This window comes from Drosophila elegans, unplaced genomic scaffold (assembly GCF_018152505.1).
Source record: "Drosophila elegans isolate 14027-0461.03 unplaced genomic scaffold, ASM1815250v1 contig_183, whole genome shotgun sequence".
Lineage (NCBI taxonomy): Eukaryota > Metazoa > Arthropoda > Insecta > Diptera > Drosophilidae > Drosophila > Drosophila elegans.
The window spans coordinates 1,579,412-1,595,864 of record NW_024545550.1 but is presented as its reverse complement, the minus strand read 5'-3'; the positions used below and the strand labels follow the sequence as shown (position 1 = coordinate 1,595,864).

Here is a 16,453-nt window from a genome sequence, read left to right as displayed (position 1 = left end):
TATATTTTTAAAGTCTTTATACAAATAAAACAAACATTTTCCTTAGAATCTTATTAAAATTTAAAAGAAAAGTCAAATTAAAAATTGTTTTTGCGACCTTTTTATTCGCCAGTAAGACTTTTTAAGCATTTAAGAATAAATATCGCTTTCAATTAACAATTAAAAATGTAAACTAAAATATTTTCAAAGAATTATTGAAATCAAAAATATTATTTCTATATTTATTCAAGAGCGATATTGAAAAGGTATTTTTGGTAGGTATTTACATATATTTCACCTGTGGCCATCTAGTTGACATGGGTATAATTTTGTTGTGTGTGGGGCTAGGCCTCGCACTTTTCCAAAAAAAAATCCACAATCCACAATCCGCCCGAGTTGTGCAATTAAAATCGCAAGCGTTTTTCAAGCTGTGGGTCTCCGATTGAATTTTTTATAATTTTTTTTTTATTTTTTTTTAGCTTTCGGTGCGTGCAACGCATTGGGGCAACGCCTGTCCCCGTGTGGGTTGGTCTCTGGCTCTTTTGGTATGTGCAAACTGTTATGGTCATAATGAAAAGACCGACACAACGTTTATGGCCCGCGAGTTTGTCTATACAAAAATGGCCAAAAGGGTGCTGTGTGATCTATGAAATGGCAGAATTATTCTAGCAATTTGCAGCATGCGAGTTACCGTTGGGAAGTATGCCATAAATTAGTCTATTAATAGCTCAATTAATTTCCCCCCAGTACGATTAAAATTCCCACAGCAAGCTGAAAACAAACAACGCTAAACGGAAGTGTATCTGAAAGTGTGCGGCAATGAGAAGTTAAGTCGAAACGCTGATCACTGATAACTTAATGCTGTTTATGAACTGCTCAAAAAAATACGAATAATTGCAAGTTTAGCTGCCGTATCTTTCGGCTATCATAACCGCATCGAACTTTGGGTCCGGTTGCGTGACTCAGGCGCAAAATGCATTTTCCAGCGATTAATCTGCATGTGTAGCCATAGAATACAAAATATATCTCTATACAGATAGGCGAATATGTGTGCAGCGGAGCGGCCTTCAAAAGTGGCAAACAACGCGACATTAAATTATGCGCCTAGGCCTATTATTTTATGCAATTGATAAATTGACAACGAGGCCCGCTCACTTTTGTATTTTTTCGTATTATTCGCAGTGAAAATCCGCTCACATGCGTGCCAAGTTTCTTGCCCCGCCTACTATATAACAAGTATATAGCATACAGCATATAGCATATATTATATCATATATATATATAAAAGCGCATAATGCCTGTCAACTTTCATATCGAGTGAACTTTTCGCTGTTTGTCATTCGTTTTCAATGTCAAGGTTGCCGCTGCATTAATGCATTTATTGACTTTCAATTAGCTGCACTCGCACATCCTTGTCGAAATTAGCCGCCTCTGCTGAATTTGCTTAGGCAAATTAGCTGATGGTTATGTTGCTTTCGGCGAAATGCACTAGACAACAATGAGAGAAACAGAAATTCGAAGGCAACGCACTTGCCGATAATAAATTCTATACTATACTATACTATAAATATCTTTTGCATTTGACAAATTGCCTGCGATATTCAAATTTGTCTCTTTCGAAAGAATGGGCCTGAGTTTCTGCCAAGGCTGAATCAGATAGGCATAAATCATTTAACCCCAACTGGCTGGACATATTGAACATGAAAATAGGCGTTTTCCTTTTATTTTATCGGCTATTTAAGATCGCGGGCATTTGTTAGTCATTTTTGGCATTCGTGGCGTATGAGTGATGTTGGATTTAGGTCTCACCTGAGCTACACTTCCTCGGGGAATTGCATCTCCAGTGATTCATGGGCCATAGATCGAGAGTTGCCTCGATTTGGTCACGCCAGTCAGCATCATCATCATCATCATCATCGGCATCGGCATCAGACGAATGGCCTCAAATGTCGCGCTTTTTGGCGTGATTTCGAGCGGCTAACCCTGGCCTTAGAACTGGCTACAATTGCTTGTGTCGGCGGCTAACACAGATATATGCATGCAACGATCGTCTAACGGCAGTTAGGCATTATTCTCGACAGCTGCACAGCTGTTAACAGACGACCCAGCCTCACCCATTCATCGCTGACATTGCTAGACTAAAAATAAACTGAAAACTAAAAACAATATGCAGTAATACGGCAACCGTTAGACCCGTCCCCGTCTAGGGCGTCTGTTAGATTAATTGCACATTGATTACAGACAATTACAATGAGTAGAGCGGGAGAAACGGAAATAAAATCGAGAGATACGACTGAAAACGCGAGCAAATCGCACGAAAATCGCGTTGAAACCGCTCTAAAAACGCCTCAAGCAAGGCGGAAGCTTAGAAACACGTGTAGTGACATTACAAGATACATTTAAAGATAAACTTAAATACAAAATTTTACAGATACATTTGCCGATACAAAGTGTTTATAGTGTTTTTTGCATTTTTATTTTCAGGATCAGGATTCGTAGTTAGGTGAGTTCAATAAATACTTACAGGCTAGGCAAACATGTGTAACACAATCTTTAGTTAGCAACTAATACAACTTATCGAACAGGAGGCGGAGGCTGAGGCGGAGGCGTCGACGTAGGCGGGGGCGTGGCAGCGGCAGTGGCAGTAGCCCGCCTGCTAGGCACACGAGCAGCAGCCGCCGCCATAGGAATAAATACTACAACTTCAGCTGCCGCTTCTCCATCTTCCGCTCGCGCTGCAGCAGGAACTCGCGCCTCAGTTCGCTGGAGCGCATCTCCAGGATGCAGTTCAGCTTGCTGTTGATCTGGTCCGCCGTGTGGGTGTCCGTGTCGAAGTCGTAGTGCTTAAAGCGGATATTGCTGCTCGAGAAGAAGCCAGACGAGTGACCCGGACTGCTGGGCGAGTGGGCAATCCCCGCACTGGCGCTTCCCATATTCAGTGTGGTCACGCTGGCATTGATCGGCGCCGAAGTGCAGCCGCTGGTGAAGGAGGGCGACGAGGAGTTGGACTTTAGCCAGATGCGCAGCAGAGCCTTCAGCTGGCGTCGCTCCACAATCTCGCAGTGGGCCACCAAATCAATGGGCGTGGACACGGGTTTCTTCTGTGGCCAGAACTTGGCGTTCTTGTAGTGATCGATCTCTATTCTCTCGCCGGAGATGCCGAGGGTGACGTCGGATTTGAAGAATCGCTTGTCTATGATGTGCAGGCGGAAAGTGCGGTGCATGGGGGCCTCCAGCATGTCATTGTGGTTCAGCAGGCGTTTCTCGTACTCTCTGACATTGTCATTTGGACTATCATCACCTCCTCCCCCTCCTCCTCCTGGATCACTGGTCCTTCCATTTAGACTGACATTCTGCAGAGCCTTGACAGCTGCCTCGGCAAGAGCCGCTTTGTCCTCCTCGGAAGTCATGGATTTGGTGCCCAGCTGGCCGTGGTAGTCCACACGCGTCACCGGAGCCAAGGGCCGACGTTCGGCTAGTGTGAGATGGGAGAAGCCAAACTTGGAGCAGGGTTCGCGGTTGTCCAACGGCGGAAAGTCCTCCATGTCATCATTATCCTCCGTCATGTACAAGGCGTAATGCTGCAGGGACTTCAAAGGAACATCGGGATACTGTAGGGAGGTCTTGTAGCAGACATAGCCAATGACCTCCTGGATTTTGGCAGTGGCTAGGACGCATATCTTCAACGGATAGTTGCGATCCGGTTCGGGAAGCATATTCAGATACACGTTGATCCGCTTGGTTTGCATGCCCACCTGGGAAGTGCCATCGAAGCGGGCGAACTCAATGAAGCGATTCTGGGTTTGCTTGGGACTCTTGGCCAACTGCTCGGTGAGTTGGCTCTGCACACCCTCGTCCGACAGCTCGTCCTCGTTGGATTTGGGTGGTTTTTCCACGGGCTCTGCCATTCGAAGGGGCACCTCCTTGCGCCTGAAGAAATCCTCGCTGTCGGGCGGCTGCACTTCCTCCTGGTAGTTGATACTTTTAATGCGCGCCGCCCTCCTCTTGGCGATGTCCAGCTTCTCCAGTTTCTGGGCCGTGTTGGAGCGAAACCGATGAGCGCCCACCTCCGGATACATCTGGATGTCAAAGGAGTGCGTGGACATGTCCTCCTCATCGTCGCTGAGGTCCAGTCCCGGGTAGCAGATGAAGTCCACCTCCTGGAGCGGCGCATCCGGATGGCGGGTGTTGCGCTCGGGCGTGGTCCCGCCCCCCGTTGGCGGTGGCTTGTGCCCCCGCCTCCAGTGGCCGTGATCCCCTCCAGCGCCCGAGTTGCCGTATTTGCGCAAATAGTGCTTGGGCATGTCATCGCTGAGCATCACTGTTTCACACATGCCCGAGTCGTCCGTGGAGATGAAGGAGTTGCGGATGTGGGAGAGCAGCCAGTGCTGATTGGAATAGGTGGCCATGGTGGTAAACAACAGAAAATCGCTTTTCCGAAATTATTTTCTATTTATCTCAGCATCTCGGTAAAATGCACTAACGCGTTGGAGTCAACTAGAGATGGTAAACTAAGTATGTCACGAGTCACAACTTGGAGATGGTAGAAAATACCACGCACAAGTCACTGTTTTTTGTAGTGAATACAAATGACTTTCCTTAAAAGTTAATTACAGGTAATTCAATTAACCAATTAAAGATATGTTGTAGTAATTTATAAGCAGATTGAAAAACGTTTACAGTATCACCTAAGAAGCAAGTTTATATTCACTTCTCATCAAATTTAGATAATTTTGTGTTTAGATAAGTGAAAATCATTCGCGATGGCTTTAAGTTATGTATAATTTAAATATAAATTATTAGAGCTCTTTTTAAAAGGGCAGCTTAATCAGATAAAATGGGAATTTAAGTTATTAATTGACTCAAAATGAAATTTCAAATAAAGTTCCTTGATGCGTTCTGCAAGCGGTATTATTTAATTCTAGTATTTTTTATAGCCAACTTCTTTGTTCGCATATGGTCACTCTCGGCCACCATATGACTTTTTCTAGACGCGAAAAGTTACAGAATTACAGAATAAGTTAATTAAAGTGAGTTTTTCGCCGCCTAACCTGCAGATCTTCGATGTCCCCATCTTGAGAACTCCCAGTCGGATCGCATCGATGTGCTAGCCAGCAGCGAGATGGCGGGCATGGAGGTAGAATTCGACGAGACGGTGGTCAACCAGTTCAGCTGCAAGCGCTGCGACCGCGTAAGTGTCTGGGAAATCGCAGCTAAAGCCATGGTTTAATCGCCATATTTCGTGTATTTTGGGTGACAGACTTTCAAGAGCAAGCGGGACCAAACGCTGCACAGGCAGGAGGTGCACAACCACAACAAGACCACCTACGAGTGCAAGTTGTGCGCGAAGAGCTTCTGCAACTCGGGCAATCTCGATCGCCACATGAAGGTGCACAACGATGTCCGGCCCTTCGTGTGCAACATTTGCTCGAAGGCCTTCGCCCAGGCGGTGAACCTGCAGCGCCACTATGCGGTCCACAGCGGGGAGCGACCCTTCACCTGCAACTTCTGCAACAAGTCCTTCACCCAGCAGAGCAACATGAAGCGCCACAAGATGACACACACCGGCGAGAAGCCGTTCCGGTGCCAGCGCTGCGGCAGGTACTTCTCCCAGCTGGTCAACCTCAAGAAGCACAAGCTGGGCCACCTCAACGCCAAGCCCTACCAGTGCAACTACTGCGAGAAGGGCTTCACCCAGCTGTCCAACTTCAAGCGCCACCTGCAGTCGCACATCAAGGAGGGCGTCGACGTGGACGTGCCCGCCTCCATCCAGGCGGCGGCCGCTCTGGCCAGGGAGCGCCTTGAGGCGGAGCAGAAACCGTAAGTAGCCGCCGGTTGCACAGGATCAAGGTGCCCTGTGACTCGCTCAATCTACATCCACTCAGACCTACCTCAATCGGTCTATTCGAAACTGATTAGGCGCTGACTCCAAACAGATTAGATAAGAGCTCAGCTCAGTTTCCTTCTATTATAAGCTAATAGAACACATTTATATTAAAAAAATATTTGCATTGGTTATGAAACCAAACAGTCTCTAAAAGGGGCGAATCAGGTTTAGTTAAATATTTAGACTTTACTATTCAAACATACCAAAGTCAATAGTGTTAGTTTTAAACTTTGAAGGAATGCTTGATTAATTTACTTTCTCTATGTTTTTAGATCGTAAATGTATTTGCCAACTAAAAATATTGGCACATATGTAGAAAGAAATACCTTGGAACGTGACATTCGTTAGTTACCTTTATAGAAGTTCTCAAAATTTAAGAGTTAAGTTTTTCAGTTTTTTTTTTTTAATTAGGTGTATTTTATCACTGTAGTTCCTTTTTAAATAGAGGCTTCACTTATTAACTATATAACTATTATATATGTTAGCAAGTTAATAGAGTCCTTGATCCTTTTACATATTTTTATCGCCAAGTACAAATTTAACCGAATCCCATTTGCAGAAGCTTTTTCGAGTGCATGGTGTGTCGGGCCATCTTCGATACGTTCGCCGACTACGAGAAGCACGAGAGCAAGTGCCATGAAGACCACGAGCGGGCCCAGCTGGAGGTCAACCAGATGTCCCACATGCATCCCGACGATTATTTGCCCATGAAGTTCGCCGTGCCCGATTTGGATACGCACGAAATCATCATTGAGACTACACATTAGAAATGGCGATAATGTTAGACAAGAAACCACGAAAACACCCAAACACAAACCAACTCACACCTACACATACAAATAGCGGCGATTGCGCCGGGAAGATAAATTGTGAAGAATATTGCATTGAATATACAGATATGAATATAACTGCAGGCCAACTTAGTTCTCCATTGAATTACGTCAATAAATGCAATAAATATGCAGAACCGTTCGCCTGCCCAATCGCTAATAACCCGATCTCTGTTTACATTGTTGCGTGAACCGTTAAATCCGGCTAACTCCCCGGTTTACGGACCCTAAAGACTTTTTATCATGTGTCATTTTACGACCATATGTATGGTATTCGACGGATTTTCCCGCCGTATATCGTCAATGGCAATTGCTTGCTCACAAGTCCCAAAACCTGACGGTGCGTAAACTGTCGTTTTAATGACACATTTTCCCGCAGCCGTAAAACTGCCCCTTTTCCGGCTTGTCTGGCAAACATTCTTGCGTCATTAATGGGGGCGCAAATATATTTGCCAAATAGTCAGTTTACTTACTAACAGCTAAGCCCGACAGTCCATAATTTATACATGTGTCTGGCACAATGATTTCTCGGTTATTTGATTGAAACTAATTAAAGGCACGTTCCTGACTTGTTTACAAGCCACCAGTCATGGCGCAATAATTGATCGTAGGGTCCTTGTTATCAGCATCCACCGCTGTTTGCTCTGAACATGTCCTTGCGGCTTTCGCAGTCATCGTTTTTGCTGCTGCAGCGGCATTAAATCAAACTATTTATACATCGGCCATCCCGGACTCACACTTCCGTTCTCTCGAGGAAATAATATTTCATGTCCACATCGTTGTTGTCCTGCCTCCATTTTCTTCCTGTGCATGTGTGTGCGCTCAATTGGCATTCGGTTGCTTAAATGGTCACTGCTTGGGGCCTCGGACTAATAGGGCCACATTTATTAGGCTGCCCAATGTCATTTGTTATAAATTTATTATGGTAACTGCCCTGGACCAAATGTAAGCTCATAAGTTCCTACAGTCGAGCAAGGCTATCAAGAAACGTATTTTGATATGTAGGAAGTTGATGTCATAAGAGATTAAAATAATAAGGTTGGTTTATTTTAAATACCACTTTATAAAGAACTGGTTTTTAAATAAGTAAAAACAATTCAATAATTTGCAATTATCTTTTTTAATTTAAATACCACATCATGTTATATATATAAAACTTCTTTGTTTTTTTTATATAGTTAAAGTATTTCTTTGTTTAATTATTTTTGGTTTGGCCAAAATACCCTATTTTTTATAAATTAATGAAATTTAATAAATACATAGGTTAATAAGTATAATTTTTATTGTAAAGTTTTAATAGCCCGATAAGAACATTTCTGCATTTTCGAAATAATTTTTCTTAAGTACTTTATATTTTTTTTAATTCGACAAGATAGGTTGTTCTTAATATGCATTTCAAACATACATGAAATATTTCGTTGCTAGATTCAATGTTCCTTAAAATTTACAAATATATAATTATAGACTTTAAATTTAAGCAAATTTAAACATCGCTTCTGATTGTTATTCCATTTCTATTTTGTGATAGTTTTGTCCTCGTCTTCCATGTCTGCTGCAGATTCAGAGTGTGTTTTCAAATGAAATCAATAACTGGTCCTGCCCCAACCGCCCCTTTTAGCAAATGGGTCGGTCTGGGATTGTAATTTTTGTGTGTGTGCGATTTTTTATACTGTCCAAATATTTGCACACCGAGATTGTGTGGCAATAACGGTTCGTTTCCCGGCCAACTTTTCACCCCTTCATCTTCATTGCCAATTGTTTGCACAACAGTGCACAGCATGCAAATAATCACACTGGGAATCTGGTATGCACAAACATTTAGAGGGGCGTTTTTGGGCGTAGTGCCTGTGACGTCACGCCGGTTTAATGAGTTCTCGGTTTTTACTTTTTACGGTTTTTTTATCCAAACAAGCTGACAAAGGCAAACAGCATCATCAGTTTTACACACGCAGTTGAGTCATTAAGGCCAACGCCTGAGGTTAGGCAACGTATTTTTTTGTGCGAGGAAAAATCCCTGTTCTAAAAGTCAATTTCCATTTAAGATTTTTTTTTGGTTTGACATTCAGAAGAGGCCACCCTTATGTCCTAAATTGATTTGGCAAACGCTCCATCCAGTCATCACCATCATCATCATCATCATTACCATTATCAGCTCTGTGCTTCTTGTCGTTTGGCTTACAAGTACAAGCCAAAACCACAAACTGGTAGCCAAGTCAACGCCAGCACGTGTAAAAAGCCGCAGAAAAGAGCTCAAGCAGTCGTTGATTTTCATGTTGCTCCTGTGCTGTTGGTGTTGCTGCGGTGCCGTTGATGTTGCTGCTGCTGCTGGTGCTGATGCTGCTTCCCACTAAGTTGCATTGACCGCACATTATAGCCACCAAGTGGCTCGCAAAACGAGAATGTTAGTGACAGGAAACTGGGAATCACATACATTTGCTTGCGTGCAATGGTGCACCAGCAACTGCTATAAAAACGCTGTTCAACGCTCCATAATTAGACATGTGGCCGACGCGGGCAATTGAATTTTATTGATGAAAAAACTTCAGAGCCGGACTATTTGATTGTTCGATTTTCAATGGCTGCGTGTAAATACCCGCCTGAAATCTATCCAAATGAAGTCATTGCCATGCCAGGCGACCCATTCGCCACATATATTCATTTGTACTATGCATAGTGGGTTTTGGCATTGTTTTGTTTGGTATTTTGCGTATGCCACTCACAGCGGATGTTTTGGCTGGTTGGAAACGTGACACCCACAGACTGCGTGTCTGTTCTGGGAGTCCAAGTGTCCATGTGTCTCCCATGAGCTGAAGCCCACCCCCCACAGGTAGGCATAGAAATGGTTAACGCACACATATGTACAGCTGCTGTCAAACACGCAAGTCGCTTAAACTAACGCCTCCCATGTGTGTGTGTGTGTTGGCTTGTGTTTGCCTGGCTTCGGCCAGGTTAATTTGGGAAATGTGCCAAGCACCTAACGGGCAAGGCTTCTCGACTAGTGTGACAATACACTCTGCAAAATTCTTGTACTTATTTATAAAATGTAAAGTTCCCTAATCGAAATAATAATAATAATTTTTATACCGAAAAAGCTAAAAATTTAAAGGTTTAATGAACAACCTTATGTTTTTCATGGAAAGCATTGCCTGAAAAGTAACATATATAATATCTTAAATTGGGATAATAAAGGTAAAACAAATATATCAAAACATATTGAATATTTTTTGAAGTATTTCTCATCATGAAAATATCATCAAAAGCCACATTTTGTTGTGTGTCTGCACTGAACTTTAAACATAAATCATAAATAGTTGATGACATTTTTAAGCTGCCCTCACAATCATTAAACTTGGAAACAACAAATGAGTCCACATGACGTATGAGTTATATTAACGTTTTACAGATAAAGTAAAGCATGTGTATGCACTTAAGAATCGTTTGCATTTCAAACATATTTTAGGAATGTAAAATTAATTAAAGAATAAACACCAACAATTTATTTCTTTATGTTTTGAGCTGTCTACTAAAATTTTCGTCTAGGATCAAAACTGAACTCCACTTCGGCACTCGGGGGCCTAATAATTGCCATGAGTAGGCATTTTGGCTGTCATCACAGACACCGGGAGTAATCAAGGGTGAATTGGATATGACTTAGTCTGTTTAAACAACCAGCAGATGGCAGGAATGCAATGTGATTGGGGAAAGATCTGAAAGTGATTGCTCATCAAAGGCATTGCGTTGCGCTTATTTAGCTGGTATGTCACTCATTTTATTGCCGCCCATTTTAGTCGCAAACAATGGCGAAAGTGTAAGTGCGGAACGTGCCCAGACAATGACCACAAATCCCGGCGGGATAATGAAAATTTATGTTCGTTTAAATAGTCGAAATGTCGACACATGCCGGCCGCCTCAAACCGCAGCTAACCGATGTTTTGTAATTTCCCGGTGCTGTTGTCCGCTTCTCCGTCGAGAGCACATATTGAAACCAAGCGTAAACTATGGCCTCAAGCTGTTGGTGCGCAGAAAATGCAAATGACCAGTGGGAGGAGGACTGGTTGGGACTGAATAAATTAGGTCAGCAGTTATTGAATGCATTTTATTCATAAGCTTTAAGTAACGAACACGCGTTTTCAGTTGGTGGCAACAGACAAATTAAATTTCTGGCTGGACTGTCGAGGATTTCCCTCGACTGCATTTGCATATCAAAGCAAAGCTGGGCCATCCGGACCTTCTCTCTCTGGCTCTCTGGCCATAAATACTTGATGAGCTACTGCATTCCACTGCCAGTTGGCCATTCCGAAGATAAAATACCTGTGACAGTTGGCCAGCTGGTAGTGAAAGTTCAGCAACTGTGCAAGTACTTTACCACGTTTTGTAGTGTGTTTATTTATAGCTGGACTACAGCGAGCTGAATACTTTAAATACTTGATTCTGTTGTGAAAATATTATATTTAAACTAGACATATTTATAATAAATAAATAACATTGTCCCACGCAACGTGTGGGCAATAAACTTTGAAAGGATTTTCCAAGCCTTTTTCCTCTAACACATTTTGAAGTGTGTAAAAACAAGACCTCCTTGACCAACCTTAATTGCCTGTCAGAAACACAAACCAGATCTGCCTGCTTATCCTTACTGACAATTTATTTTGATTGTGGCTACAATTAAAGTTGCTTGTTTGGTCATATCCGTTTTAAAAGTGTTTCGTGGGTGTATCCGTTGTTACGAACTAAGTATTGTACTAATTGTGGTCTCATGGAGTAAAGTTGCTCCATTATCCGCATTGTATATTGGTTGTGCAAGCTGTTTGCCATTTTGATTAGAAGTTGTTGCATACTGCTTCTCTGAAATGGCCTGCAAGCCGCATGGGAGCAGCTGTGCAAGCAAAGGAAAATCATTAAAGTTGATGGGGGAGAATGGAAAATGCAACCCACTATTCATGATGCATACCAGTTGAGACGTTAAATTCCATTTCCTGCAGCAAAGAAGTTTCTTTGGGGGGACAATTCATACATTTTCTTTCGAAAATATTGATTAGCTTTTTTGCTTTCCTCCTCCATTGATTTGAATTTGAAATGAAGGCCACATCAAATTTAATATATATTCAAATATGAGCAGCAGACTGAAGTGGAGCAAGCAGAGTCAATCCACCCTCTTCAATCTGGTCGGCAGACGCTTCGTTTTATTAGGATGTACATACAAAACAAAAAGCCAAAATTGCAGAGAACCTCGACCACTGTCGACTCTAATTAGAAACGAGTTTACGGCGCATTAATGTCTCATTAAATATTTCATTTGATTTGCCTTCGCTGGCGCTGTGTTATTAAAATTCAATTTCGAGTGTTTACATTCTATTTCTGTTTGCGTTTGCATAAATTTCCAGCGGCCCAGAAGCTTTGCAATGACAAAGAGCAGACTTTGTTCGGAGATAATTTTAAATAAATAAATTTGTTCGGCCATTAAGGGAAAGGAGTCTCCAGCACATGAGTCCATGAGTTCATGAGCTCCGGCTCAAGCTAAGGCCAAGATTTATGGCCTAAGCCGGCGGAGCATGTGCAGAGAGCCTAGGTAAAGCCTCCGAATATTTCAATTTCGCTGCCGCATTTTTAATATCCAGGCGGAAATTGCAGGCACTTTGTGCTCCATCCTTCAAGTAACCCAAAAAAAGAGGCAGCCTAACTCCATTGTGGTTTCGCTGATTGCCGCAATTATTTTACGGCTGTCTAAAAGCGGGTATTCATTGTCAGCTGCCGTTGATGTGGAACTAAATGCGCGTCGTTTAAAGGGACGGGCCAACCAGCAAGGGGAAAGCCAGGAAGCCGCACATGCGAGTCCATTTGGCAGAGAGACAGAAGTAGAAAGCTTTCCACAATTTTCGCACACGATTTGTAAATGAAAACGGAGCATCTTACACGCCTTCCATCCTCACCACCACAAATCCTGTGAGTGCGGTTGGTTTGGTAAAACTCTGGGGATTTGCACATCAAACATATTTTCATCGATGCAAAATCTGTTTGTCATTTCTGATGGCCAACAATATGCTCGACTGAATCCATGCCAGTTCGAGGGCCACTTAAACCATGACTGCAGAGTTTCCACTCGTTTGTCATTGAGTGGAACTTCGCTGAATACGGGGCCTGATCAAAGTTAATCACTTGTGTGGAAACTAGCCGGGGATTTGATTCGATTTTGATTGCCTGTCGCCGGCTAATGAATTTGGGGAATAGATGCTAAATGGTTGGGGCTTGCTTTAAATTTTAAGCCAAGAAAACTTGGTTTTTGAAAATTTTGACATTGACTTTAGTTGTTTTTTACCCTTTGGAAACATTTATTATTAATACAAATATTTTCACTTAGAGTTATATAACAGATCTGTTGCCTGCTTAAATACCAATTACACTTTATATAATATTGCTTGTGAGAGATTAATTAAGTTAAGATTAATTAATTAAAAATTTAACATTTTGTCAGTCAAATATTGTTTTCTGTGTGGTTTACATTTCTGAAGTGCTTTGCATATTGTAATAGCTGGGAAATTATTCTCTCGACAGTTGCAGAACTCGGAAAGCAACCGAGCCAAACAACAGAAATCATCAAAAAAATCTGCAACAAAATTCGCAAATTAAAAGTTGGCTGTGCCAAGAGGAAGCGAGAAGGGAATAGTGTGAGAGCGGGTAAGAAAGAGGGGGCGGTGGCGGGGGCGGCAAAGTGGGTCATGCCAAGTAAACAGACTCCCTGGAGAAGGGCTATTTACTTCCCTCGCCAGCATGAATTTATTTTTAGCAGCTTTTCCTTTACAGTCGCTCATTCTCATTGCATTTTTAATGCCACTCCACAATGGGTTTTACTATTAAAGCTTCCTTAATAAGAGCAATTACTGACACTTGGTCCAACAATTGTTTGCGAATTTAATTAGCTATTTTTCCATTAATCATTGCGGTTCGTTGGCTGTATTATATCGTTTCATTCAAGCGCACTTGTTATTGATTGGAGTTTAATTCGCTTCCAAAGGTCGAATAACTAAATATCAAACTGAGTGCATCCAACTTTGTAGAAATTTAATTATATTCCTTTCATTGTTTGGCATAAACTTACCAACAGTTTTCATCTCGCACTTTGTGGCTACTGAGTGACCAATAAGTTTTTCCACTTCCGGCATTTTTCTTTTGTTATGTCCGACAAATTTGCTTGTCAAAAGCAGGAAAGCTTTCACAACAAACTGAGCAAAAGAGGACGTCGAAAAGAAGAAGTATAGAAGCATAAGAAACTTCTTATCTCTTGATAACAACACAATGTACCATATTTCCAGTGTATACAATTACCATTGCATTGCTCAGGGGGAGTCGCTCGAAAAAGAACACACTTTGTGTTTATTGTGTACACAACATAATTCAAGGTAAGCAGGCAAGCGAAAAACTCGAAACCCCGAAGGGATGTGGCCATTCCCAGAGCCATTTCGTTTCCATGCACGAGCAGTCTCCACTGTACGGGTATTCGAGTATTCCGTTCGAGGATTCTGCATTCAGGAGCAGCCCGAGGAGCAGCTGCTAGCTCGACAATGGGCAATCGGCAAAGTCAATGCCACAAGGCGGAAGTTGGCAGTTGCCCGAGTTAATACTCTTCTATTGGGTATTGAACGGTTTCCAGGATTTTGCCAGGCAGTAAAATGTTTATATCCAAACAGATATACCCTTTTCTTTAACCGATGTAAATTATTGTGAAAAATATTAGATTTAAAATAGTTCCTATTTGATTTAAATGCATTTTATTTGAGTTAAATATGGCTAAAAATTAAATTAATTTTTCAGAAATTTAAATCAAATCAAAGGAAATACCAGATTTTTGGATTTACTGTCTTTTTTTACCAGTGTACATTTACTGCAAATAAGTACAATTGCATGAAGCTTTTACTTGCTATCATTTGATTTCTTGAATATGTAATTCCTTATTTAAGTACAAGTTTATCTCATATTATAAGCGTTAACTTTTTTTCAAGAGTGTAACTTAAAGAGCTGTGAAAAGTAAGTAATTAATTCATTGCTTATTTAGTTAGTCATGTTTTTCCAAACATTACCAGAATCTCTGTGTAGACGGAAGAGTCTTAATTAAAAGCTCTTATTAGACTATTTCGGTAATTGCCAATTATAGTGAATTTTAAACTTCGTTGTCCTAGAAAAGCAGTATTTCTTCCTACATAGTTTCCTTCCCTCTCACTTGACTGAATCCTGGCTTGGCAACTGATGGAGAGATGGGACAAAAGACAGACGTCGAATGGCAAACACTTTGTCAAAAGTGCAGGCCGCATAAATCAAACTGCAGGCCACTCATTGTCCCGCCCAGCTGCTCCTCAGTACGACACTTGATTTGAATTGCTGAGCAGATCCCAAATAGAATTCCAGTGGTTTAGTGGCCTGCGGTTAACCCATTAAGATGCATGACTCGAAATAACTCAATGAGGGACTTAAAGCTGGCTTTGGCCCATAAATCATGAACCGCTTTCTAAAGTTTTGGCCTTGGCCCAATAGAATCCCTTAAGACCTCTCCCCATTTCAATTAGTCATATGACTCTCTCCAAAATACAAATTAAAGGAACTCGTTTACCTTGACCAGAGTGTTGCAAGTTTTTCGATTTCATAAATCTCTGCGGACTCGGACTCCTGACCAAAAACGAGGTGAACACAGAATGACTTTGCCCGTTTTGAAAAACGAGGCGCCAGGAAAGTTTATTTTGGCATCACAGTCGCACAAGCAAATTGGGAAGAGACACACACCCACACGTTCATTCAAATGACACCAAAGAGGATGTGTGGCGGTGGTGTAAAACTTCCTGTTAAAATTTCTACCAAATGAAAGCGTTTTCCTGTAGTTAATTATGCACTTGGCTGGCATAATTGTTTGATGGACAGTTGGGGAATTGGTTCTGGGAAATGGTAAGCTGGAAAATAATGCAAGCTGGTTAAGTACAAAATTAGAGGCTGCCAACTGCCAGCAGTTGCCCAACACGAATTGCGTCGCACTCGAAACAGTTTGCATTCAAATTCAAATTCAAATTTCGCCCTAAGCCAGTAACTTGACGGCTGATTAGGTTTATTATTCAGCGCTTTCTGGCCAAATCCATTTTAAGCGGCTTCCAGGATCTGTCAGTTCCTGCGACGCCCTAATTAGTATGCATGTCACAGCTTGTGTAAGGGCGACAGATGTGTCGGAGCATTCGATGTTTTCTCACAACAAACAAGCTGAAAGAGGTGGCTGCGAGGGCAGTGAGGCCTCTTTTATGACACTTTAAAGAGGATTTCCCTAGAGAAGTTACTTTTTAATGGAGAAATTAAGATCTGTGCAACAATGATTTCCAAAGTACATTTTCTGCAAATAATTGCCAGACATAATTACCCATTGAGCCACTGCAGATTTCATTTCACTCAGCCATTGTTGTTGATTCAATTGCTGATTTAAAGACCTGCCAGCACCATCCACCATTTACTCTCTTTAGTTAACATTGTCACGTTTTTCGCCCAAATCGAACGTTTAAGACGCGACGACAGAAAGGCAAACAATGTCGCGGCCCACACGACGTATGTGTAATGTGTTAAAAATGACGGGTCCTCGCGTCTGCCGTCAGGGATTAGTGGCAAGTGACTGGAAGGATATGCGGGCGTGTGTTCTTGAAACTTAAAGACCAACCTTCAGCCAGCAAACCGAAACTGAAACTTTTTCGGCCTGATGGGGGCGAAAGGGCGCAGAGCAATCTTACTTAAC

At 42.1% G+C, this 16,453-nt stretch overlaps 2 protein-coding genes across 2 annotated transcripts; one reads left to right on the top strand and one right to left on the bottom strand.

Moving 5' to 3' along the window:
• Positions 1 to 2,432: 2,432 nt before the first annotated feature.
• On the bottom strand, positions 2,433 to 4,471 carry LOC108149831 (stress-activated map kinase-interacting protein 1). Its single transcript, XM_017277705.2, has one exon. The coding sequence runs from the start codon at positions 4,386 to 4,388 to the stop codon at positions 2,676 to 2,678; it is 1,713 nt and encodes a 570-aa protein (XP_017133194.1). The 5' UTR covers positions 4,389 to 4,471; the 3' UTR covers positions 2,433 to 2,675.
• A 472-nt stretch (positions 4,472 to 4,943) lies between these two features.
• On the top strand, positions 4,944 to 6,859 carry LOC108149843 (zinc finger protein 239). Its single transcript, XM_017277720.2, has 3 exons — positions 4,944 to 5,170; positions 5,240 to 5,799; positions 6,426 to 6,859. The coding sequence occupies exons 1-3, from the start codon at positions 5,102 to 5,104 to the stop codon at positions 6,631 to 6,633; spliced, it is 837 nt and encodes a 278-aa protein (XP_017133209.1). The 5' UTR covers positions 4,944 to 5,101; the 3' UTR covers positions 6,634 to 6,859.
• Positions 6,860 to 16,453: the final 9,594 nt, after the last annotated feature.